This window comes from Epinephelus fuscoguttatus, linkage group LG3 (genome assembly GCF_011397635.1).
Source record: "Epinephelus fuscoguttatus linkage group LG3, E.fuscoguttatus.final_Chr_v1".
NCBI classification, from domain to species: domain Eukaryota; kingdom Metazoa; phylum Chordata; class Actinopteri; order Perciformes; family Serranidae; genus Epinephelus; species Epinephelus fuscoguttatus.
The window spans coordinates 45765213-45792806 of record NC_064754.1 but is presented as its reverse complement, the minus strand read 5'-3'; the positions used below and the strand labels follow the sequence as shown (position 1 = coordinate 45792806).

The following is a 27594-nucleotide window of genomic DNA, read 5'->3' as shown; positions in this document are numbered from 1 at the left end:
CTCGTAAACTGCTTTTTTCCAAAAAGTAATGCACCCAAATTTGTACATATCCCACACACTATGAAAGGCTGCTATCACAGGACCAGTGGACTGAAACAAGGAAACAGGTCCGATCAGTCTTGTAAGGGGGCAGGGGTTGGGGTGGTGGATGGTTCAGAAAAACCTTGACTTTCCCCTGGGACTTTGCCCTGAAGATCTTCTAACCGCTTCATCCTCTTGAGGGTCGCGGGGGGGGCTGGAGCCTATCCCAGCTGACATCGGGCAAGAGGCAGGGTACACCCTGGACAGGTCGCCAGACTATCACAGGGCTGACACATAGAGACAAACAACCATTCACACTCACATTCACACCTATGGACAATTTAGAGTTATCAATTAACCTAGTCCCCAGTCTGCATGTCTCTGGACTGTGGGAGGAAGCCGGAGTGCCCGTAGAGAACCCACACTGACACAGGGAGAACATGCAAACTCCGCACAGAAGGGCTCCCAAACCCAGGATCGAACCGGCAACCCTCTTGCTGTGAGGCAAGAGTGTTAACCACCACACCACTGTGCCGCCCTGCCATCACAGATAATCGCAGTAACTTTACTTGCCTAAACCTAACCTCTGTAACTTTATGTTAGTTACATAACTGTATGTTTAAGACATAACGTCATTTGTGGGGTGCTAATTCATCAGATATCAATCAAACTATTCTGAGGATACGCTGTTGTGTGAGAGACAGCAAGAGAGGGAAGTTGGATTAATGCACATTGTTTCTGTAGGTTACTGACTAAGAATGCTGCTTTGTCACTTAGTGACCCTCCCGCCCAAAACCAGCAATATTTTCTACCAAGCTTCCCCAAAACGCCGGGCTGTGGGTCAACCTGCGCATCACTAGTAGATAACAGAAGTGAAATGAGATTGTATATACACCTTTATTGATAAAACTACAAGATAATTGTTTTTACCATTACATTACAACACTTCTGATATAATTCACCACTGCAGGAAAATCAAATTGTCATTTTTAATAACATTTTTCTGATACACATTTGAGAATAACACAGTGTTATTCAGTGATTTTTGGTGTCTGTTACATGTGTGCACATTATGTCCATACCTGTATCCCTATTCAGGTGGAAATGAATTGACTGTCTAAAAGTACATGTTTATTTTATGCAATCATATATACATGTTCAGTGTTTTATTTGTACAGTGTTCAACAGGTCAGGTCTTTTTATTGTAAATAAAAGAAAGTGATTAACAGTGACAACACACTGTTTTACTGACCAGATAACTTTTCTTTATTTCTTTTTCCAAATTGAACTTAATTTCAGTTGTTGAGGAAAATCTGCTTCCCTTTAATACCAATTTCCTGCATGTAGCTCAGATAAAGGTTCATTTCTCAAACGCCCTTCCAGAAGTTATCTACACTGCTGATAAAATGCGTCAGATCACCTCTTTGCTGGCACTTTTTGAGGTCCCCTATCAGTCTCTTTTTCAAAGCATGCAGAGTTTCACTGTAGTCAACACTGAAAGAGGCCATTGGTGGAGTCCCGTGCCAAACCGGAGGAATGTACCAGGTGCAACTGTCTGGATCAAACTCCATCACATCTGAGATCTTAGTGACCTTGGCCTTCTTCATCCGTGTGTCCTTCCAGATCATTTCATTGAGGTGTTTCACCAACTCTGAACCTCTCTTCTTTTTCTCTACAGCAGGCTTGGCAGACATGTTGGTATGTACAAAATGACACAGTGGCTTCTTGCCCACATTCTTTAACCTTGTGAAAGCATGAAGCACCATCTCTAAGATGTCTTTCTCTTCGGAGTTATCCCTGGAAACAGTGACGATTGTGGTGTCACTTAGTGCCACAGCGAGGCTTGCTACTTCCTTATTACGTTCATGGCTGTGATCATCTTGAACCATCTGATGCGGTTTCAGTCCCTCAGTGTCAATGATCATGATGCAGTCGCACCCCAGTTCCTTCCTGACAGCTTTGTTGACACTGATCAGATGGATGAATGCCCCCCTGGTGCATGTTCCTTTGCTGACAGCAAACCTGAGCCCAAACATGGTGTTGAGCAGAGTCGATTTTCCTGAGTTTTCAGCTCCAATGATTGTGATGACTTTGAGCTTACTGCTGGGATGCAAAATGTGGTGAAGCTCAGTAAGCACTTCAGTGATCCATTTCATCGGGATGTTTGCTGCGTCTCCATCAACAAGCTCAAGAGGGAAACCATTCAGCAGCATTTGAGCACAAAGCCTAGGGAGTTGTTCCACATTTTTTTTCTGATGGCTGTATTCTGGCAAGTGACTCGCACATTCATACAGCTGCCCACACTCTCGAAAAAAGTGCACCAGGCCCAAAGAACAAACAGATATTTGCTTATCAATCTCCGCAACTTTTTCTGTGTCCTGGGGAAATTTCTCACTTAGCTCTTTGTATCGATCCTGCAGAGCTGACAGCTGGTGCCGGGACAGATTGTCCAAATCAATTTCTAGCCATTTCAGAAAATAGTAGCGTTGCACTTCTGAGGTGACCATCCCATGAAGGAAGCTTAACATTGCAGCTGTCATCTCAAATCTTTGCTGTTTCCCTCTGAGCTCTTTTTCTTTTGTTTTCAAAGACTTGCGGTAGACTTCAGTGTTCTGGTTGCCAACTTCTCGCAATCTCCAGTACTCGGTTTCAAGCCTTGATAGCTCCTTCCAGATGTTTCCCTGGAAAGGTAGTTGTTTGTCTTTGAATTCTGGAGTGTTGGCGATGTGTGCTATTATTTTACCAGCATTCTTCCACGCACTCTGGCATTCATCACTGTCCTCATCAACCAGGATCCCACACCAACGAGCTCTGTCAGCCAGATTTGCCACTGACACTTTGTCTGGGCAATTTTCTAGCATCTTAGAGATTAATTCTTGGAGGGCTTTTATCAGCTCTGCATCAGACTTTTTCTTCTGGCTCACATTTGTTGTCTTTAAATTTGGTTTCATCGTCATCATTTTGAGTGTAGAGGTTTTCCCCTGTACACTGCTAATCAAAATGATCTTTGCTTTCACATCTTTCCCTTCCAGAATCTTTAAGTAATCTGCTTCTGATTCATCGCAGAAGATGTAAACAGCTGCAGATGTCTGGCAGAGGAATGAGAATTGCTTGTCAAAGACCCTGATGTCTCCTCTGAGGTTGGCAACAGCAAGCGGCTCAGTGAATTTGTCTGTGTTCCTGTTCCCACACGGGAGGTACCAATTGATTTCTACCAGTCCGTCTGAAATCCTCCTGGAGACATCACCACACACCATGTTTCGATGATAAAATATGTCATGGTACTCCTGAGTGTTGCTGAACAGTTTGTTCAGCATCTGAGACTTAGACGAGATTGTCCTCCCCAATCTGACGAATGACACTAGGGGAATATCTGAGAGCACAATTCGTTCTTCATAGTTGAACTTTCTGAATGCCTGGATGGAGGGTCTGCAGGTCTGAACGATTTCCCGCATGGACCACAACATCATGGTGATTTCTCTTGTTTCATAGTTGGGCAGCAGGAGTGGGACAGCAAACTGGCAGAGTACCATTTTCACAACCATGTACTGCTGAAGTAAGCTGTCTGAACAGAGAAACAACGCGGTTATGAGGTCCAGCGGGTTGATGGCGTCGCTCCTGTCTGTGTTGACATGGCTGGACACACATTTGACACTTCTAGCATTCGCATTCAACATCATAAGTTTCTTCAAAAAGGCCTCAGGAAGTGACTTTGCACTTTCAAGATTTTTGTCTGATGTATCATCTTGATCAATCTGAAGAGCACTGCTAAGTGTGAGCTTGTTGTCATACTGGTCTTCAAGTCCAATCTTTGACAGCACCTCCCTGAGACATGGCTCTGTGAACCAAAACAAAGACACTGATAAATGTACAGGTATTGTATTTTGTGCTTCAAGATTTTCTATTATTCTATTTTTTTTTATTATATTTAGACTATTCGATGTATCACTGAGGTTGCATTTATGAATGATCCATATTTGTATTGTTTTTAATGTTAATCTGAACCAGCTGGTTTCTGTTAAAAAGGACTCACGCCCACAAACCACAGACTGCTGCTGTGCAATCCACTATATTAAAAAGTATTATACTTATTAGTGAGTGCTGTCAGGTGTTTCTGCTTTGCTGTAATTTTTTGGACCGGCACCCAATTACACTTTGAGACTTTTGAGTCAGCACACCAAGTTTGCTGAAGACTTAGGCTATCTCCATACATAACAGTACTAGCCAGCCGGCCGTGACTTCCCCAAGATGGCGGCAACGTTGACTCATTGCTGAAATGGGCTGAAGCCTTCAACAAGGTATCTAATGTATAGAGATTGCTTGAGCATGTGACCAACACGGAAGACTACGATATCTATGGAATACACCACACAAGGAGGAAAAAAATCGGCCAGATATAAAATGCCTCCGGTAAATGAACGTCACTCTGTAGCGCACCGGCTGGAGCGCTTACTGAGAATTCTTTGGAAACACCTGGAAAACATCAGTAGAGAATTGTGTGGCTGTATTTAGACAACTCTGAACCTGCACGGCAACACACTGCACCATTGAAGTAAGCTCTGAAAACTTTTTCTTTCTCATTTGGCTCATGGTAGTTACATGTCACATCATGTTGATGTAGCGATGTGAAATAAAATCCGGAGTTTTTCATGGGTGTTTTATTTTGAAAATTGACCGGATACGTTTAGTCTTTTCTGCGCCTGACTTCCTGTTTCACTTATTTGGTCTGTGCAAATTGACGTGCAGTCGCGCGGCGTCCGTCAGAAATAGACCCGGCGCGTGTTTTTAGCGGAGCCGCGGCTGGTGGGGCAGCTTACATCGACTTGAATGGCCGCTATTAGCTCCGGCACCCGTGCCTCGGCCGGATCGCGCACGCCACGGATCCAGTGGGTTGCCATAAATGGGCCTGTCCCAGAGGCATTCAACTACCAGAGGACTTTTGAAATCTTCTTTTCTGAGCCGCATAACATTAAATGCTCTATTCAGGGTGCCATACTTGCAAATCGTGAGGGAGGGAGGGGGAGGGAGGGAAGCAGTAATATGTGTGTGTTTGTGTGTAACTAATTTGAGTCTTACCTTTTGTTTTCTTGTCATATTGCATTTTTTAAATTGTTTGGTGTATCTGTAACTGTGTTTGTGAGTGAGAGAGTTTTAAAAGAAAATTTTGCCTGCACAATTTAAAATAATAAAATAGCCCTCCAGAGGCAGATCAGTACGTTAGTGATTTTTCTTTTGATTAGGCCTACTGAAATGTTTAACCATTAATCCTTAGTCGTATTTTGAGTGTAACCCTTCACCACAACATACCACTAGTGTTTCTATCAGTACAAATAGAACATTTTTCACACATAAAAAGCACAAAGATGTTGAAATCTAGGCATGTCCTGCCATCATAACTTGGCTCTCAGAATTCACCAGATTGATGCCTTTAAATCAAATAGATACAAAATTTTCTCAGGCCATTGAAACTGGCCTAGAACTGCCACTGCTCATGATGAGGAGAAGTAATGCTCAGCCTGTCAAAACATATATTGCACAATGTTTTCCTGATGAGCTTTGTTACAAACACCTATGGTTATAGAGCCTTGGTTTTTTTTTCCTACAGCTGCACACTTGGAAGGTTTACACAGCCTCGCTACATTTCCAGCATGAATACAATAGTTTCAGCTGACATGCAAAATAAAACAAACAAAAAAAGGAAGCAAAACAGCTGTAGGGGTGTGGGGAGGGCCCAGTAGGTAGGATGGGGCCCTTTCAGGAATTTGTTATAAGGGGACCATTGTCTCATAACTTGTCCATGTTAGGATCCAGGGTTTTTGAAGCTTAACTTCATGGAGGGTCAATTCTATATTATTGGCTTATACCTCTAAGTCTCTCTCTCTACTGGGCTGTTTTCATACTTATCCAAGAAAAGACTTTGTTGCAGTAGAAGTTTCCTTTTACATTCAATCTCATGTGTCTTTCATATAAAATATACAGTATCTGTGTAAAGATTATGAAAAATTACCACTTGTGTTTCTGTTAACATTTCAGTTTGCCTGTGAACACAGTGAAGTATAGTAGACATGTTAAGAATTTTTGATATAAGCTCTCACCTGTGTGTATAGTTATAGAGATCGGCTCACTGCACTGATCATTCAGCACTGTTGAGACAGAGATAACATACTCTGTGTCCAGCTGTAAATCTGACAATATCTTGTAGCAGTCTTTGGTGTGTATGGCTAGCGGCTCTTTCCCTTGACTTTCAACAGTCAAAAGGAATTGCTGGGGGACTCCCTCCATGTTGTCTCCTTTGGTCCATTTCAAGGACACAGCTGTGACCTCTGAATGTTGTTTTGTTAAGTGCCGAGGGGCTGGCACCGCTGCAAGAGGGCAGTCAATGGAAGTAATAAATTAACACAGTCCAGTGAGAGGAAAATAAAACATTTTGGCATCTCTAATATTACCTGTGTAAACAGATGCTGTGACCCATTCACTTAAATTGCTATCCTTGTCTTTGGTGGCCACACTGAAGAAATACTGTTGTCCAAATTGAAGGTTGTTTATTTCAATTTTATGAATGTCCTTGATGACGACAGAACCCTCCATCCTCACGGAGGAGCTCCACTTCACCCTGAAGCTCTTGGGACCCTTCAGTCTCTGTGGGCATCCCCAGCTAAGGATCACAGAGTTTGGCTTCACTGACAGAAACTCTATCTTACCAGGAGGGGGCACTGCTTGCAATCATAAGACAGCACAAAACATTCATTTTAGACTGAGTAACATTAACATGCTCATGTTGTTGAATTGCATCTGTTTCATTTTCAGAAATGATCTGATTTTAAATGAAATCATTAACTACTGAACACAGGTTGGATAGTTCATCATAGTTTTTCTTGATTGCTGAGAAACACCTAATCAAACTGGGATCCACTTGAACTTCATCATCGCCTTCTTAGCATAGTCTTCTCTTGCCAGTGTGTTGACACTTTTCATTGGTCTTACATATTTTTCAAAACCTTTTTTAAAAATTTAACACAGATCGCATAGAGGGACCCAGAACTCTTTTTGGATTAACTGTTAAACAAAAGGAAAAGATCTGCTCACAGGTGATAGACATGACTTGCATAATTATGAATCTGTAATGCACTTGTGTGAAACTTCCATCGATATAAGATGTCACCTCTGTATTGCTGTTTATAAGCATGGATCAAAGCGGAAAAAGGGATGTAAGTAGAGGAGGAAACCATTATTAGGTGTTTACTAGGTCTTACATATCAATGACAGTTGATGAGCACAGAAAAACCTGCACACAAGAATAAAGTGGTTGATGAAAACTTTCTTAAAATTTTTTTTTTTTTCAGTATTTCAACAGGGCATCTCAAAAAGTGTCAACTATGATGGTGCAGACTGCAGCAGGAGTTGTTATCTCTGGTAAAAACGTCTTTGGAGAAAAGAATTTAGTTCATGCTGTGATATGTGTACTTGTCTGTTTGGCACACATACTTAAACTATGCAAAGTATTAACAAATGGCACAAGCACAAATGCATTTGCATTTTACCACAAGTTGTGCTGATTGATGGAAATATTTGCTTTTGAGGCATGTTTTTAGGTTATGGGTATGAGAGCATTTTGCAAACAAAATGGATCATTTTGTCCAGAGACTTTTGATTTAGGCCTGTGTGTCAGCTGTAACTGTAACTGTAACTGTCTCTGGAAATGTGAATAATATCAAGATTAACAGAGAGACACCATACTGTTCTTTCATTTTGTTCTCAACAAATTATACAATCTATATCAGTAAAATGTTTGAATAATTTGTTCATCAAGTTCTGATGTGTGATTTAAGTGTTCTCTGAAAAGAGCAGTGTACACTGTGTTGTACATTGTAGCATAATGCACTTATTTTTTATATTTCTAAACTTAAAATACTAGTTTTATACACTGTAAAGTAGCATAAGGCGATTCTATATTTTTTACACAATTTACATACTCAGCATATTAGATATATTTTATATTTTTAAAATATTTTACATACTGGTGTGAACATTTAAGCATAAAGCACATATTTCTATATTTTTACATACTTTTTTTATACTTCTTATTTCTCATTTCTGCTTGACATCAGAATGACTGTAATGTATCACAATTTCCCCCTGCAGATCAATAAAGTTTACTGATTCTGATCCTGATTCAGCACTGTTTTCACTTCAATTTGCTTAAATTCAGTGAGAGCTAACTCAAACACTCTGTACAAAACTCTTCAGGTTTTTTTCAGGTGCAGTGTGTGCTTTATCAAGTGGATCATTTCTGTGATGCATTCATTGGAGCTCAGTGAGACTGTTTATTTTTACAGCCAGATCACTGTCGCTGAAGTGCCATCTAAACAAATGTAAAATGTTTCAGTGTGCCTGTAACGAGGGACCACTTGTCTGTTTACTCACCTGTCTCAGATTGTGCTTGGTCCCAGTATTCTGCACCATCAGGCATCTGTCATAAAAAGGTTTAAAGTTTACATACCACAAAAAAATAATAACCAAAATGCAGCATGTCACCACTGCAAGATCTTTTTTCCATCAATAACAAGTTTAAAGTTCACCTGATTTAGAGCATGATGTCTCTGTGAGACGATGTCATGGCCTCTGTGATTTTCTTTGGCACAAATGCTGCAGATCTGCATCTGATCAGTCCTGCAGAGGAAATCCAGAGACTTTTGATAGTGCAGGCAGCGTTTCCCCTCAACCTCGTCACACACATCTGTGAGTGTGTGCCTCTGCAGGGCCTTCACTGTATAATGCTGCCGGACATCGTACTTGCAGTAGGAAGTATTGCAGGTCAGGCAGGTCTTCACAGCTGTAGCGTGGCGGCAAATGTCACAGATCACCTCCTCTCTTTTTTTAGAAATAGAGAAATAAAATGAAGCGATTAATCATCAAGCTGAGTTTCTCTTAGCTGAAGACGGCTGACACATTTTTATTGAGATATCTTGATATATTCAGATTCAGATAACTTTATTAATCTCACCAGGGGCAATTTGTTTGAACAGATTGCCTTGCATACATACTATAACATACAGTAACATGTAGACACATGAAGATGAGTAATAAATAAAAACAAAAATATGCCTGGGAGTTCATTGTCTATAAATAGAAAAAGTTACTAGAATGATCATCAATAAAAGACCACTGTAAACCACAATGCGCTCACTCAACTTAGATGTTTTTTGAAACAGCTTGCACACAAAACCTTTAGTGTAGTACAACACAGTAACATTGAACATAGTTTAGAGTACACCAGACACAAAATACATGTCACATGAACCTTGTCTGACAGGAATTTTATGTCAGTTAAACGTAACTCTTTTTGTTGTTGTCATTTAATTTGTTTTGGTTTGTTTTACTCTGTCATGTGAACATAAGAACACTGAGTATACTGTTTACTCTCATTTCTTTTAATTTCATTAAACAATAAAGATTCTGGCCTGTAGTCTCGCAGACCGGGCGAGGCAGGGGGGCGCAGCACACCTGCGTTTCGCCAACTGGGTGTGGCCAGGCGGATTTTGCAAGTTTGGCACACCGTGCGCCTGGTGCAGCTACTCCTCTTTCCCACCTCCGTCCCTCCTACCTGCGCAGGTCGGAAAGAGGGAGGAGAGAAGGCGTGGAGTGGGTTTTACACACATCACACCAATCAAATGAGCCCCTCTCCTCGCCCTTAAATGCGCTGCGTGAAGGCGTAATGAGAGTTTACACCATTCGCCATGGCAGAAGAGAGCAGCAGCGTCAGACGGCCAAACTTCTCCCAGGAGGAAACTGATGTTTTGGTCCGGGAGGTCCAAGCTCACAGTGTCCGAATATACGGAACTGCGAGCAGACCTCCACGGGCTGATGATGCAAAGGTAGCCTGGGAGGAGGTCACCACAATTGTAAATCAATGTTGCCCTTAGATTTAACATTTAACATTTAGATTTATGTATGCAAGCCAGCATGCTTTTCTGGCTGTTCTAACCCACAATCCCCTGGAATAGGTAATAGGTAATTCAAGTAAGTGATGACAAGTCAAATAGTAATAATACTAATATTAATTGTTTTAATGAACGAAATAATCATAATTATAACTAACAACAAAGGGACATAACTATGCAAATAACAATGGCCCCTTTTCCACCGCAGGAACTTTTCTCATTTACCTGGGATTTTGAAAAGCCTCAGCGGAATGCGTACCGAAACCTGGTACTAAATTATCAAAGACCGTAGTATTGATAAACGCCAGTGGTATTGGTTCTTTTGTGCTGGCGCTGAACTCCTCCACATACACAACACACCAACGCGACACGGTAACCAGTGAACAGCCGAGCGGCCGCGATGGAAACGAAGTGAAGATAACTTGAAAATGACTCGAGTTACCTTCCGGACGCCTCCTTTGGGAGGTATTCCAGGACACGCTGGAGGGATTACGAATACGAGTAGGACTCGAGTTGACGGCAGCTGCACTCGTTACTGTAAGTGACAATAAACCTTAGCTGTTAAGAAGCCAATACTTTATCAATACATGTGTTCAGCAGCATGAACATGTAAACATGTAGACAGCGATATTCAATATGCTCCTTCCACAGTCTCTCATCCACCGACACTAACGTTATGTCTTACACAAGGACACAGCACGCTAGTTCAGCTGATAGCCAGTTGTTACTAATAAGCTCAAATGACAGCTGTCTGTATGTAGACTAACTTAGTTTGACACTTACTTGTCAAACTAACAATACTTTTAAACTTAGCTGCTGGCTGAGACAAACAGCCCCAACTCTCTTCACCAGCACTAATGTTACCATGTTACCAGCCAATAAGCTCGCAGAGCTGAAGATAGGGCGCACGCCGAATCATCTGCATCATCACACTAATTTGAATACATACCAGGAATTCTTTTACCCAGATAAAAAAAATCCTGGTAATAAAAGTTCCTGGAAATGTTGGTGGAAAAGAGGCTAATGAGAGAGAAATGTGGTATTAATCAATCAATCTATCTATCTATCAATTTTATTTATAAAGCCCAATATCACAAATCACAGTTTGCCTCAGAGGGCTTTACAGCATACGCCATCCCTCTGTCCTTTGGACCCTCGCAGCAGATAAGGAAAAGCTCCCCCCAAAAAAAACCTTTATGTTGTACTGTGGTGAATATAATATGTTGAAAATCTACAATGTATACAGTTATAACTTCAAAATTAAAACTAAACGCATTGCAAAGTAACAAGAACAGCAGATCTCTCCAGGTTAACCCCCGTCTCTGGCAAGCAGTGTTTTGTTTTATCTCCAAGGTAACTGATATATGAGAGAGAGGGTCAAGGTTCAGGACGTAATATTATGAGACAGTAGAGTGTCCCACTTGTGTGCAACAATACATACTTTTTAGGACAACTGCAGTACAAACTAAAAAGAAAAAGAAAAAGTATGTGACTTGGAACGCACCCTATGTTAACAGCAACTAAAGGATCCAATGTTTTTGGATCTTGACCCACACAAGTGTTTATACCTGAGGTGTTTCAGTGGCATTTTACACATGCTATAAACATATCTCAGCCTCTGCTGCATAGGGGTGGGGAAGGTTTGTCAGGTGTATGCAGCATATCTGACAGATTTTATGATGGTGTTGGTCAGTCTGTCTGCTTTGCGTCACATTTTGCTGCAATAAAAATGAAGATCAGATAAACAGACTGGAAACTTTATTTCATTAGGTTAAATAGATGTTGACAAAGTTTTCCTTTGGAGAAATAATTTGCAGTTTGAATAAAAGGTGATATATTGCAATATATTTTGTCGCAATTCTCAGCACATAACAATACATTTAATATCACAATAATACCCTATCATAACCTCAGTATCGTGACAATATTGTATCGTGAGTCCTCTGGTGATTCCCACTCCTATTGCTGCATGGATTTGATCTCTCCATTCAAATAGATAATGTTTCTCAAAACAGAATAATGTCTGTTTGGTATTATGAAAAGAATTATTAAAGCAGCTGTGCAGAACTTACCATTTATAAAACTGTCTCTAGTTCGTATCACCCCCCCTTGAAGATCCGCATATTTATTTGAACCCAACAGCGACAAAAAGGCCTTTCTCTATATGGCTATCTAGCATAGCCTCGGTCGGGTCGGACACAGCGGAAGTCAGCAAACCAGAATATGGCACCCGGAGGTGGAAGTAAGTCTGTACGCCCGCAGCAGCCCGCAGCCATTAAACCACAGAAGAAGAAGGAGCCGTGTTTAAAGAGAGTGTTCTTCGAGTAAGCTGTACGCAACGGGGATTGCTGAACACATAACAGTTTTACCAGATGTATCTATAAGGACTTGGTTGTACTTTCGATGTCATGGCGGATAAAGAAGGAGCATCATCTTAAAGAAAAAGAACACAAGAACAGAAGAAGGCTAAACGGGACAGTGATAGGGCTCGAGCCCAAACGCATGTAAACCTCGGTCGGGCATTCACCAAGTGGAGAGAGCTGAGAGATCTGAAAGGTTTTAAAACTGATCCCGAGTTGGCCCTTTTCCTAATCGACAGGTACTGTATGTAATTTTTGTTTTCATTTAGAGAATATACCGCGACTTGTTAGATGTTGTTTCACTTCAATATATGATGACATGGAAGTCATAAGCAAGCTAAATGTAACGTTAGCTGATGTGAACCGCTTTTGTCTAGTAACGTTACAACAAACGCCACAAAATTATCTGTGACTGTGACCATGAACACAAATATACCGCAGGCAGTTGTCCTCAGTTTATAAGAAATTCAGAGCTACACCAGAATATTTATGATTTTCCTCTTGCTCTCCAAAACAAATGCATGCGGTAATTGCCGGTTGCAGTCGAGATTTTACGACACCAGGCTGTGGGTGTCATACCGCTTCGACCAAAGGGGGCGCTATAATCAACGAAAACGTAAAGTTCCGCACAGCTGCTTTAAGTGTTTATTCAGTAATTAAGTTTAAACTCCTTTTTGCAGAAGATATATGTTGAAAGAGCTCATTTGTATTGCGCTATATATTTTCTTTGGGCTCCCTGCTGTTTCTCAGCACACCAGGTGGACAGAGAGTATGTGACAGATTTTGTGTGTGAGAACAAATTGTTTATATGGAAACACTGCTGATAATGACAGGCATCTAATCATCTCTCAGCACTTGAAAATGTCGCCAAAGTTGCTTACATGTATTAATAAAATGTGCAGAATATGTAAGTGATTCATCAGCTGCTCTTTCAACAACAGCACATTAGGCAAGGATGTTATGACACAAGTTGCTGCAGTATATAAAGAGTGGTTTTTTGCCTGCTATGGATAAAGTCATCAGGGGCTCTGTGGTCACTTATATGAACTGCATATGCAGCAGATGGAGGACACTGTACTTTTAACCTGAAAAGCATTACACACATAACACAGTATACTGTACATGTGACTGAGTTTTCAGCTAGTTAATATGATACCTGTACAGCATAGTATCAGACATTTACACATTATATAATTATTACACTTATACGCAGGAAACATACCTGGATGGGCCCATAGGAGAAATCAAATGTTGGAGCATGCCATGTTTGCTGAAAGGAAAAGAAAAAAATCACTGATTATTATAATCACCTCTATAAAATCTAAAGCTAGGGTAGCCAGAAATCTGGAAAAGGCAAAAAATAAATAAAGAATGGCAGACTTTAAAAATACACCCTCCTCCTGTAACTTTCCTCTCTCCCCTCTCTGTCCTAAGCCCTTCCCACCACCATGGGCATATGCACACTCTGTATCAACCCAGTCTCGCTCCAGGATTTTTACCCAATGATGGAAATGCCTATCCCAGCTTTAAAATGTTAATGAAAAAGATGCTAGATTTATCAAAAGTATGTTCCATCAGTTCACAATTTCTGTTTATTCAACTTTCCCAGGAACTCACTGAGAACAGTGTATACCACTAAAATAAAAACTGCTGGGATAAAAATAATGTACTGAAGTCAAAAGTCTGCCTTACATTTTGGTGTCAAAATGAAGAGGGATGTCTTTTGAAGACAAGTCAGTCTCATAGGCAGAGTAGTCACCATCTGCTGTCTCCCATCTGAAAGAAAAACAACATCAATTCTCTGTTTGCTAAATCCTTCCATCAAGCAGCAGCTGTCTCATCATGTCAGAGAGAAGAATGCCACGCAAACTACAGAGCATCATGGACAATAACTCCCACCCTCTGCACAACGAGGCACATTTAGCAACAGACTGATACCACTTTGATGCACCACAGAATGCAACAGGAAGTCCTGTCTTCCCGTGGCCATCAGATTATACCTCATCCACCTCAGGTTGAGAGATGGACAGCAAAGAGGTGCTACCAGCTTCCGTTTCCACCCAAACAAACAATTTCTTCATTGAAACATCTCAGATAAAATGAGTATCCACATACTGTTTGGTCATTATCAAAGATGTATGGCATCTTTGACTTGTAATATCTATCATTGCTTAAATGTTTTTTATAATTTAGTCTATCATCTACATGAATGTAAAGTTAAACTCATGACTCTACATTAGTAAATTTCAGAGAACAAAGACACACAGTGTTTCCATTCATTTTTAGCTAAATAATGCCACTAGAAAAGAACTACCAAAGATTATAATTGTACATTACTTGTACTTCATTATTAATTTGTGGTTTTAAATTTTTTTTTAACTTATCCAAAGCAGTTTTGTGAACAAAAAATGAAAACAAATGAATGGAGAAAAAAACAACACATTCTCACTCCGACCTCATCACATATTAACGTTTGGTCATGGAATTTCCAAGTCAAGATATGATGTGCAAGGTACCCTGGGTACATTGGTTGTTGATATTCAGGGACGCCATGTCAACTTCAGCCTCTAACATGCATTGTCTGTTTTCAAAATACAGTTCCGTTTTCACAGGAAATGTACAGTTTGCATAGAGTTTCTTTCAAAATAAACGCACTACGTCGGTACAACACCGCAAATTTATGTTTTTTTCCCTTTAATAACAAATGAACTTAGTTGGGTTAGGAAAAAGAACAGGGCTTGTCTTTACAATCATACAGGGAGCACACACCGGCCTTGCTTGTAAAAGCTGGTGGTTGTTTGACCCATCCACCACCCCTCCTGCCCACCCTACTCGCTCTTTCACTACCTTAACATTTGTTGTTGTTCCGACAAGTTTCCACCTGACACCGCCAGGCGCCATTAAACAATAACAGCGGCCAGCTGTGCATCATGCCGACATGAAAGGTCACCGACCAAAGACTGGTTTTTGATGAGTTCAGAGTGACACAGGTTTGAAAAAAAAGTGAAGATTTGGACTGGACTAATAGGCGGTAATGCAATATTTTGGATGTCAACTGACTTTAAACACCAAGGAAGAAGAAGAACACTGTGCAGCTGCACCAGATGGACTTGTCCCTTCTGGCTCCCTTTCAGTCAAGCTGGGCAGTAAGGATAATGATAACATATGGGGTTTTGAATTGATCTGCAGATGCTCTGGTTCAAAATGAGACCAACATTTTTTTGGGATGTCAGTTGTTTGAGGCACAATTAAGGCTAAAATGTGGCCTGCAAGAGATGGTAAGATTTCTGTCAAAGGACCTTAACAGCTTGCCACCCATTAATCTTACAGTCCCTGATTTCCATCTGGTTTGCGTTAGCTCCTAAACATGTTCAATTCAAAACTTTAAATCTTTGGAGGCCCATATCCAACTTACAAACAAGTAGGTACAGGACCTTTAGATCTACAGGTCAAATGCCAGCGAAACAATCATGTGGTTGTATATTAAACTACATTACCTGTGTTGAATCTAACTATACATTTCTTAATTGGTCACCTGATAAAAATTGTCATGCATGGACACCTTGCACACTGAGCCTGATGGGTTAGTGCTCTATCTGTTGCAAAAAATTGCAATACGAGACCAAATGGAAAGACACTTTTGATCTCTTGCTTCTCTCCACTGGAGGTACTTCCAAGGTTGTCGCCACTCTCTGCCTGCGTCTTGCATTTGGCACCACAGCTAGCTGCGTATATCTAGATAGGCTAACATTACCTTCTGTTTGTCTTCTAATATTTCAAGAAGGACATTGCCTCACTGTATTTCCACCTACTTTTCTTGCTGGCTCCCTGTCCACTTCTGCACTTTTCCTCTTAAAACTTTGATGATGGACTTAAAGGGATAGTGCACCCAAAAATGAAAATTCAGCCATTATCTACTCACCCATATCCCGAGGGAGGCTCAGGTGAAGTTTTAGAGTCCTCACAACACTTGCGGAGATCCAAGGGGAGAGTGGGTAGCAACACAACTCCACCTAATGCAGGCTGGGTGCCAGATTTAAAAGTCCAAAAACACATAATTGAAACCAAAAATATCTCCATATTGCACAAGACCTTGAGACATGGGCACCGCGTTCATGTGTGTTCACATGCTTTCACTAGTCTCGCGCAAGCGCGCACACATGAGCGTGGTGCCCAGAGAGGCAGTTAGAGCTACAGGCTACAATGAGGCTAAAAACAGAGTTCAAATGATGTTTTTCCAAACAGCTTTTTATGTCGGGGCTTCAGGACACTTGGATCACTACGGATGAGCAGTATGGAGATATTTTGTGGTTTCAATTATGTGTTTTTGGACGTTTGAATCTGGGGCGCCCAGCCTGCATTAGGTGGAGTTGTGCTCCTACCTCCTCTCCCCTTGGATCTCCGCAAGTGTTGTGAGGACTCTAAAACTTCACCTGAGCCTCCGTCGGCATATGGGTGAGTAGATAATGGCTGAATTTTCATTTTTGGGTGCACTATTCCTTTAAGTTTCAGACGTGATGTGTAAATATGATTGATACAACGTAAGTTTGTATTTATTTTTAAACATGCAACAATTTCAGACAAAGCATGGACTTGGTATGCAAAGGCCTTTACCCTGGAGCATGATTTATGGTAGGGCACTCAACATAATCGAAACAGACAGCTGTTTAAACCACACAAACATCCCGCTGTATATGTGTAACTTATTAACCGTATTTACATCAACTGATCAGCTCCCAGTCTGTCTGTGAGCAACAGATTTGAGTGGGCTGGGAGATAAAATTAATGAGTCAGTAAATACAAACACTGTTGATTTCTTCATGTGCAGCTGACATGAGAATTTTTTAGGTTCAGTCTACTGTTAGTGAGCCTCGTGGATGCAGTTTGGCAGGTTGCTGTCCTCTCAGCTCCCCAGAAGCTGCTGCTGACAGATGTAGACATCTAGACAGAGATGCTGAATGCAGGTCATATATGTGGATTGAAAACTACTATCTCCATGGTGATGTTAGAAACAAAGGTTACAATATTGTAACCCTAGTTGTATTAGTATAGGCAGAGACCTCTATGGGTAGTAGTAGTAGTACTTTCCAATGAGAACGTGCCTCTTTCAATAAATGAGCGTCAGAGGCCCAAGATAGACAGCTATGCCTAGAGCATCACTTTCATTTTATTTCACAGAGACTCCACCCTACACAGGACTCTATGGGTACAGCATGTGGGGCCCGACAAATGGACATGTCACATTGCAACATGACACCAACCCAGCTGCACTGACCCCTGCATCAAAAGTGTGGAGCATCCTACCATAAATCAGGCTTTACTCCTAATAAAATGCCTAACTTTCTGCTGATAAAACATTCTCATTCCCTGTTTACATAAACCTAAGATGATACTCCTTTACTTCACATGAAATTTTATTGAGTGTGATTACCAATCATCAAAGCACATTGGCAATCACGATGACAATGTTCTTTTTTATCATACAATATTACACCAGAATGTAAATGAATTAGTTATTCATTAGGCTCTTTCTTACTGTTCTTTTCTAAAATGAAGAGGGATGTCCTTTGATGACTTCTTTGACACACAGCCAGCCTCTTAAACACATAATAATAATAATAATTTTATTTATAGAGCACTTTCCATCAAAGTGCTGTACAGTTGCAGAACGTTTAAAAACATGTGAAAACAGGCACAACAATAATAATAATAAAACAACAATTCAAACATGAGTAAAAGAAAAGGCACAAACACCTACTCATACGTGGCAGCATACAGGTGGGTCTTAAGCTTGGCTTTAAAAACCTCAACTGAACATGACTGCCTGATGTCCAAGGGAAGACTGTTCCATAAAGTAGGTGCGCGGAAGGAAAAAGCCCGCTCACCTGCTGTTTTTTTATTCACTTTTGGGACACTCAGATAATCACTCGCCTGGGAGCGCAAAGGTCGTGTGGGTACATAAGTGTTAACAAGTTCTGACATATAAATTGGAGCAAGACCATTTACAATTTTGTAAGTCAACAACAGCACCTTGAAATCGGCTCTGACCCGAACAGGGAGCCAATGAAGAGAGGCCAATACAGGGCTAACGTGTTCATAGCGGGATAGTCCAGTCAGCAAATGGGCTGCTGCGTTTTGGACCAACTGCAGACCACGAAAGCTCTTCTTGGGCAGCCCAGATAAAAGCACATTACAATAATCTAGCCTTGAAGTTACAAAGGCATGAATAAGAGTCTCTGCATCTTTCAAGGAGAGGATTGATCTGATCTTAGCAATTTTTCTGAGGTGAGAAAATGCTACTTTAGTCACCTCCTTTACATGTGAATCAAAAGAAAGGGTCTGATCAAGGAGCACTCCAAGATTTTTTACCTTATTCTTGCAGTTAATAACACATTCATCCAGAGATACAGTAAAATGATCGAACCGATGGCATAATTTTGCTGGTCCAATAGCTATCATTTTGGTCTTAGCTGCATTAAGCAGCAGAAAGTTTGTTGATAGCCAGGTCCTCACAGAGGCTAGACAGGCTGTAAGTTTATCAGAGCAGGACCCATCTTCTGCAGCAATTGGCATATAAATTTGCAAATCATCTGCGTAGCAGTGAAAAACAATTCCAAAAGAACGCATAATCAGGCCTAGTGGTGCCAAGTACAATGAAAACAATAATGGACCAAGGACAGAGCCTTGAGGAACCCCGTACCTAACAGGGCAAGACTCAGAGAACGTATTGTTATAGAGAACACATTGAGATCAATCTGACAGGTAAGATCTTAACCATTTAAGTACCTGGCCTGAGATGCCAAAGTGGTTTTCGAGCCTGTCCAGAAGTATATTGTGATCCACAGTATCAAACGCAGCGCTAAGGTCTAACAATAGCAAGACAGATGTTGTATCTGAATCTAGGGCCAATAATAAATCATTTACCACTTTTGTGAGTGCTGTTTCTGTAGAATGATTAGCACGAAAAGCAGACTGTAAGGGTTTAACCACAGCAGTCTTAAAACATGATGGAAACACTCCAGTGGCTAGCGAGAGATTAAGGATGTCTAAAATATATAAACCTAACGTTGACCAAAGCTCCTTTACTACCCATGCCGGGAGAGAATCAAGAGGGCAGGTCGTGCTTCTTGCAGCCATAACAATCTTAGTTAGTGTGGCCAAAGAGGTAGGTTTAAAAACGGAGAAGACTTGTTTTACAGAGCTACATATATTGACAGCAGAGTCTGGTCCCCCAGCAAGTGAATGGGTTACTCTGGATCTAATGTCCTCCACTCTATTATTAAAATGGTCCATAAAATCCTGTGCTGAGAGGTCAGTGCTGATGACTAGCTGTCGATCTTGTGTCAACTTAGAAACCGTGTCAAATAAAAGCCTTGGATTGTGCTTATTATTTAAAATCAGATTGGAGTAGTAGGCTGCCTTCGCTGCGGACATTCTGGACTGGTAAGTGGTCAGGCTGTCTTGCCATGTTTGATAATGACCCTCCATTTTAGAGCGACGCCACTGGCGTTCCTGTTTTCTGCAGTTTTTCCTGAGACTTAACAAATCCTCATTTAGCCAGGGCATGGGATTTTTTGAGAGCACTTCGAGACTTTGCTGGTGCCACCAGATCCAACAATCCCTGGAGTGCACTATTAAAATTTTCAGTAAGACTGTCCACTGAAAGGGATTTGGTGAAGGCTGAGTCAACTGTTGACGGCAGTCTGAGGTTAAGATCATTCAGGGCCCCAGGTCCTATATAACGAGACAACCTCATATTTGAAGATGTTTGTTGAGTGGAAAATAGATTAGGAATCATAATATCAAAGAGTAACACTGAGTGATCTAAAATTGGCAAGACAGAAATTTCATTAATTGACACAGACAACCCATAGCCTAAAACCACATCTAAAGTGTGACCGTGCTGATGTGTTGGTCCAGAAACAAACTGTATAAGGTCAAAAGACTCAATAACATTTAAAAAGTCTTTAACCAGAGGCTTGTCGTTACAACAGACATGAATATTGAAGTCACCAACAATCAGTATCTTCTCATAATGTAAAATAAATCTGGATAAAAAGTCAGCAAACTCCAAGATAAACTTATCATTGTACTTCGGTGGACGGTAAATCACAGCAATTAGAACAACGGATGGTATATCTATCGTGAAAAGCTGCAATTCAAAACTGGTGAAGTGATCACAATATGAAATCAATTCACATTTAAAACTATTATTGAAAAATGAGGCAATTCCCCCTCCTCTACCAGTCAGCCTAGGAGAGCTGAAAAAGCCAAAATCAGGAGGACAAAGATAAAAGTACAGTTTTTAAAACAACTTTTGTGGAGAAACAAAACAAAGTGCAGATTATTAAAAAAAATTGCCATGTAAAGGAAGATTTATACATTTTGGGAAATATGCTAATCTGTTTTCTTGCTAAGAATTTGAACAGATCATTGATGCACGCTCATGTCTGTATGCTAGTTATTATGCTACTGCCAGGAGGCAGTTTGCTTGACTTAGCATAAAGCAATTAGGCTGGTTGTGTTGATTTTTACACTTACATATTAATGGATTTAACAACTGAGATATAACTTGTTGATACATGAGCTGTACAGGTGCCAGGTGTACATTTTGTTTACTCTGGACAGAGCCACACCAGCCATTTCCCCGTTTCCAGTCTTTGTGCAAAGCTAAGCTAACAGCTTAATATTCACGGAACAGATACGAGAGTAGGCTACCAATCTTCTCATGTAACTGTCAGCAAGAATGCAAATCAGCATATTTACCAAAACTATTTCTATAACCCCTGGCAATTAAAAGTCTTGCCAAAAAATTTGAGTTTAAAGTAACTTTGGAAGACAGTTTACAGATCACAGTATGTTTAGAGAGTTTACCCCCATGTTAAATTTGTGAGGCTGTGGATTTATATTCTTGTACTGTTTGCCAAAAGGGACTTCAAAGGATTGTTCAAAAGAATGTCTTTATAATGACATAAGCACATTTAGTCAAATAATGTGTACTTTTAAACCCTTTAGGTACTACAGTATATACAACTTGACCCCAATCTATTACAAGTAGAAATCTGTCTTTCTTGTGCCACGCCAATCACAGTCCTTTTCATAAACAAATGAGTGCAACAAATGTCTTTGCTCATGACTAATAATTTTTCAAATGCAAGTTGTTCAATTCATTGTAAACTTTCTTATTTCTTAATGAGGTAAATATAGTGTGAAATTACTTTAAATATCATTAAAATCTTGCTGGAAGATCTTCTGTACCTTTTGCCCTCATCCTTCTTGTCCTTTGAGCCAGCAGACACTCGTGACAAGTCTTTGTCAAGGAAAGCAGGCACGAGGCCCTTCACACTCACCCTGAAAAGTAAACAGTTTTATGACACTTACTCTATGCAATGTCCAAATTATCATAGTACATACAGAGTACAGAGTTGAGGTGAAGCTCTCAGGGCATTATGTTAATCATTAGTTATAGCAATTTACCTTAAGATGTTCTTAGTAAAGTCTATACATTTAGTTATATGGATCATGATCACATCATCACTTTACGACTGAGCTGTTTAGATCAAAAAGATGTTATGGAGTCTTACCTTGCATTGTCCCCATCTAAAGAATTCATCACTTGTTTTAACAGTCAGAGTCAGTTACAGCTTAAACATCCATCCACCTTTGGACCATACTGCCACTGAACCATTATAGAAAGGTATCAACCTGCAGATGTATTCACAAGCCAGTTACCATGTATCAAAACCTAAAATTAGATTCAGAGTCAAACACCAACACTCAACACTGAACATTTAAAGGGGAGGTGAAAGTGGAAATCCAAAGGGATATATATATATATATATATATATATATATACAGTACAGGCCAAAAGTTTGGACACACCTTCTCATTCAAAGCGTTTTCTTTATTTTCATGACTATTTACATTGTAGATTCTCACTGAAGGCATCAAAACTATGAATGAACACATGTGGAGTTATGTACTTAACAAAAAAAGGTGAAATAACTGAAAACATGTTTTATATTCTAGTTTCTTCAAAATAGCCACCCTTTGCTCTGATTACTGCTTTGCACACTCTTGGCATTCTCTCCATGAGCTTCAAGAGGTAGTCACCTGAAATGGTTTTCCAACAGTCTTGAAGGAGTTCCCAGAGGTGTTTAGCACTTGTTGGCCCCTTTGCCTTCACTCTGCGGTCCAGCTCACCCCAAACCATCTCCATTGGGTTCAGGTCCGGTGACTGTGGAGGCCAGGTCATCTGCCGCAGCACTCCATCACTCTCCTTCTTGGTCAGATAGCCCTTACACAGCCTGGAGGTGTGTTTGGGGTCATTGTCCTGTTGAAAAATAAATGATCGTCCAACTAAACGCAAACCGGATGGGATGGCATGTCGCTGCAGGATGCTGTGGTAGCCATGCTGGTTCAGTGTGCCTTCAATTTTGAATAAATCCCCAACAGTGTCACCAGCAAAACACCCCCACACCATCACACCTCCTCCTCCATGCTTCACAGTGGGAACCAGGCATGTGGAATCCATGCGTTCACCTTTTCTGCGTCTCACAAAGACACGGTGGTTGGAACCAAAGATCTCAAATTTGGACTCATCAGACCAAAGCACAGATTTCCACTGGTCTAATGTCCATTCCTTGTGTTTCTTGGCCCAAACAAATCTCTTCTGCTTGTTGCCTCTCCTTAGCAGTGGTTTCCTAGCAGCTATTTGACCATGAAGGCCTGATTCGCGCAGTCTCCTCTTAACAGTTGTTCTAGAGATGGGTCTGCTGCTAGAACTCTGTGTGGCATTCATCTGGTCTCTGATCTGAGCTGCTGTTAACTTACCATTTCTGAGGCTGGTGACTCAGATGAACTTATCCTCAGAAGCAGAGGTGACTCTTGGTCTTCCTTTCCTGGGTCGGTCCTCATGTGTGCCAGTTTCATTGTAGCGCTTGATGGTTTTTGCGACTCCACTTGGGGACACATTTAAAGTTTTTGCAATTTTCCGGACTGACTGACCTTCATTTCTTAAAGTAATGATGGCCACTCTTTTTCTTTAGTTAGCTGATTGGTTCTTGCCATAATATGAATTTTAACAGTTGTCCAATAGGGCTGTCGGCTGTGTATTAACCTGACTTCTGCACAACACAACTGATGGTCCCAACCCCATTGATAAAGCAAGAAATTCCACTAATTAACCCTGATAAGGCACACCTGTGAAGTGGAAACCATTTCAGGTGACTACCTCTTGAAGCTCATGGAGAGAATGCCAAGAGTGTGCAAAGCAGTAATCAGAGCAAAGGGTGGCTATTTTGAAGAAACTAGAATATAAAACATGTTTTCAGTTATTTCACCTTTTTTGTTAAGTACATAACTCCACATGTGTTCATTCATAGTTTTGATGCCTTCAGTGAGAATCTACAATGTAAATAGTCATGAAAATAAAGAAAACGCATTGAATGAGAAGGTGTGTCCAAACTTTTGGCCTGTACTGTATATATATATATATATATATATATATATATATATATAGATATATAGATATATATAGATGGAAACCATCCAAGCATACAGTAAAGCCAGGGATGTAAAATTCTTAAGTATTTTTTGGGAGTATCTGTATTTTTACTTGAGTTTTATTATATCTGTCAACTTCCACTTTTACTCCACTACATTTCCTAGATAAAATGTATACGTTTACTCCAATACATTTCTGTGTATTGGAGTAAATGTATTTTACTTCAGTTTTACTCCAGTCTCTATGTACAGTGGTGGAAAAAAGTTTTTTTTACACAATCTCAAATATTATCATGAAAATATTTGTGGAAAAATCTTTTTTGTGTTTCAAAAGGTGTGGCTGCATTAGACAGATACAAACAAATACAAATTATATTTTTTTGTTTATTGTTTACAAGAAAAACTAACAAAACTAAATTCTTGACAGTTTCAATATGTCAGTTCTCAACATTGTCGGTATCAAAGTCAACAAATAACAGAGAATGTGTTGAAAACTGAACAAAAAATAAATAAACCATCACATCATCAAATTAATATTTAGTAGTCCTGCCATTGGCACGTAGTAAAGCTCTAATCCTGGCTGGCATGTTCCCCACGAGCCTTTCACACTGCTGAGGGGTAATCTTGTCCCATTCTTCTTAAATTACTGCTTTTAATTCTTCTAAATTCTTTGGTTTATGCTTTGAAACAGACCTTTTGATAATCCACCACAGATTTTCAATGGGGCTCATGTCCGGGGATTGAGCTGGCCACTCTAAGACCTGGATACTGTGCTCCTGCAGCCAAGTTCTACTGGCCTTGGATGTGTGGCAAGGGGCATTATCTTGTTGAAACATCCAGTTTTTACCTCGATGGAACAGTGCACGCGCAGAAGGGAGCATGTGGGTTTCGAGAATGGTACAATACTTGGTAGAGTTCAATGTGCCATCACAGACAGTGAGACGACCAACACCAGCAGCACTCATGCATCCCCAAACCATGATACTGCCTCCACCATGCTTGACAGTAGGTACTGTACATGCTGGAGATAATGCTTCACCTGGCCTTCTGTGTACCCTCACATTAGTAGGAGGAAGATAAAGCTGGAAACTGGACTCATCTGACCACAAAATCTTCTTCCAGTTCCTGGCTGTCCAGTTCTTGTGTGCCTGGGCCCAACGACGCCGGGCTAACCTCTGTCTCTCATTGATCAGGGGCTTCTTGATAGCCTTGTAGGACCTTAAGCCATGATCTAAAAGTCGGCCACGTACAGTGCGGGTGGAACACTGGACACCAGTTTGGTTTGACCACTGCTGCTGAAGCTCCTGTGATGTCATTTGGCGGTTTTGCCTGCACATGTGGATCAGGATGCGGTCATTTCCTGCTGAAGAAACCCTTGGACGCCCAGACCTTGGTTTGTCTTCCAAGCTGTTGGTTCGTCTGTATTTCTGCAGAGTGTATCAAACTGCTGAAGGACTGCATCTGCACTTCCTGGCTATCTGGTGGCAGCTGTACCCTTCCTGGCTGAGAATCTTTATCTTCAGGTGTTTCCTGCGTTAGGTTCCTTGTTTTAGCCATTTTTGTGTCTGAAGAACTTTCAAATGTGCTGGCTTTATGTGGACACGAAGCTTGGCAACAAAAATTGTGTCTTTTAATAAAAAGAATGACCTTCATCACTGGTACCAAAATGACCCAATACTCAAAATTTCTTATGTATTTTTATGGAACCAATCAATTTTAAGTTTTAAGGATTTATTTAGTATTTTGGCTGTGACTATACTAAAAGAAATTGCACTTGAAGACCTAAGAGTGATTCTTAATGCAATATTTCACAAATGCATGCGGTGTCCGAAAACTTTTTTCCACCACTGTATCTCTGTGTCTTAAGCATTTTTGTTATTCCGTTACTACAAAATTAAATCGAAAGGTTTAGTGAATCACTGGTCCTAGCTTGTAGATCGCAGAGTAACCACATAAGGGCAAGTGCAAGCAAGTGCTCTCAAAGCCAAAGTTAAGTTTGGATTTCCAGTCAAGCCCAGGCCGCATGTCAGATGAGATGACTACATTCCACTCAACGATGAGACTAACTTTGTGATGGAAGCAGAAAATGGTGTCTCACAGCAAAGAGGGTGAGTATTGATGCAAGGAGATAAAAATTTGTGCTGTGACTGCTCCACTGCAGTGTGTCAGACCTGGATAGACAAAAGTTTTCTTTACATACTTAAAGTTGTGTAAAGAGCTTCAAGTATACCACCCCCTGATGCTGAGTGCCAAGTGCCAAGCAGGGAGGCAATGGGTCCCTTTTTTAGTCTTTGGTATGACCCCGTCGGGGATCAAACCCCAACCTCCCAGTCTCAGGGTGGACACTCTACCACTAGGCCACTGAGCTGGTGTGTGTGATAGACTTCCTTCTAGAAATTATGGACACATGGACAAATAAACACATTAAATTACTGTCATATAAATACACAAATACATAGAGGTAAGGGGAGAGGTATAAGACAGGAGATGGGGTGGTGTAAGATCTTAGGACAGAGAGAGTGGTTAAAAATCTACAAAATTATAAACAAATGGCTCTCCTGTTGTCATAAGGGGGAAAAAAAAGTTTCCTAGAAATGAAGCTCAGCGTAAGTTCAATCAGGAAAACCTTCTCTGTGTTCACCCTCACACATTTCTCTCCTTCCCACTCTCACTACTCCCTCTAATAAACTGACTATGGGTGTTCCCATTTTAGTTATCCAATCACACTTTGCCACGATCTCTCAGCCAATCAGGATGCCACTGCAAATTTTTAAATCTGCTCTCTCTGTTCTGCTGCTGTCAGCCATCATTTAGGCAGAATCTTCGCACCCTCCATTCACCTCCAGCCATTGTATTCAGAGTCCAGGACAAGCTCTCAAAGACTCATTCCTCCTCTCATCCAGGAGGAGGGGGTTCCCTATTCGACTATGGATTCATCACCCTCCTTAAATCATACAGGGTCTAATCGCCAAAGACTTTCCACATTCTTATTCATACGTTCACATGTTAATAAATATTCTTTTACCATAAAAACGAGTCTCTCCTGATTGAAATGTTTTCATACACAGTAAGCTCCTAAATGAATTCTGTCTTTGCTGGTTGGTTTTTCACTCTCAATCACTTATTCAGTACAGTAGTTTTACCCTCCAAGAGCCTGGAAAAAACCTTAGAAAAACATGTAAAATCTTTATTTTCTGTGATATTATCGACTTTGAATTTGCACTAGATAAGGCTAAAGCTAATAAGTCCCAGTTATAGCCATCTGCAGCATCTTTGTCCAATTTTTTGTCAACATTACAGTAAGGTAGAGATGGGGAAAAAACTTATATTTCAGTGTGTTGAAACATCTACAGCATTATACAATGACAGCACTTACGTAAAGTGATTCTGACTATTGGTAATGCCTTAAATAAGCATTTTGGGTGAATTAAGGTTAATAATGTGGTAATATTAGCTATAATGCACTGTATATGAAGATGAAAAAATATGTTGCCTGACATGAGATAACTATTCAAATGTGTTTAGGAGAGACTCAGATAGCTAGCTTGCTAGCTAGACAGACAGACAGACAGATAGATAGATAGATAGATAGATAGATAGATAGATAGACAGATCGATAGATAGACAGATCGATAAAAATTAAATATACAGTATATATAGCCTACTGTGTGTGAAATTAAAAATAGCCTACCTGTTAAGAGTCTCCTGGTGAATCTGTTCTCTGAGAACTCAGACAGAGCTGAACGTGTTGAGTTACAGGGCGGAGA

At 40.5% G+C, this 27594-nt stretch overlaps 1 protein-coding gene across 4 annotated transcripts; it reads right to left on the bottom strand.

The window, feature by feature from the left end:
* Positions 1 to 361: 361 nt before the first annotated feature.
* On the bottom strand, positions 362 to 27594 carry LOC125886534 (up-regulator of cell proliferation-like). 4 transcript variants are annotated; one of them, XM_049572803.1, is made up of 11 exons: positions 27519 to 27594; positions 21907 to 22027; positions 21581 to 21673; positions 14015 to 14098; positions 13545 to 13592; positions 8815 to 8892; positions 8601 to 8691; positions 8446 to 8491; positions 6468 to 6734; positions 6117 to 6383; positions 362 to 3859 (listed from the first exon to the last, which is right to left on the bottom strand). In XM_049572803.1, the coding sequence occupies exons 2-11, from the start codon at positions 21933 to 21935 to the stop codon at positions 1389 to 1391; spliced, it is 3474 nt and encodes a 1157-aa protein (XP_049428760.1). In that variant the 5' UTR covers positions 21936 to 22027; positions 27519 to 27594; the 3' UTR covers positions 362 to 1388. The 4 variants fall into 4 exon arrangements, with proteins under 4 accessions (XP_049428760.1, XP_049428758.1, XP_049428759.1 ...); XM_049572801.1 differs by having other exon boundaries at positions 8601 to 8892; XM_049572802.1 differs by lacking the exon at positions 27519 to 27594 and having other exon boundaries at positions 8601 to 8892; positions 21907 to 22103.

Bases quoted from the DNA above. Each gene is read 5' to 3' on its own strand.
- LOC125886534 (XM_049572801.1), bottom strand. From the start codon at position 21,935: ATGAATTCTTTAGATGGGGACAATGCAAG. The intron at 14,099-21,580 runs GTACAGAAGATC...TTTTTCTTTCAG, and splicing joins AAGAAGGATGAGGGCAAAAG to ATGGGAGACAGCAGATGGTG. The intron at 6,735-8,445 runs GTGAGTAAACAG...GATTGCAAGCAG, and splicing joins CCAAGCACAATCTGAGACAG to TGCCCCCTCCTGGTAAGATA.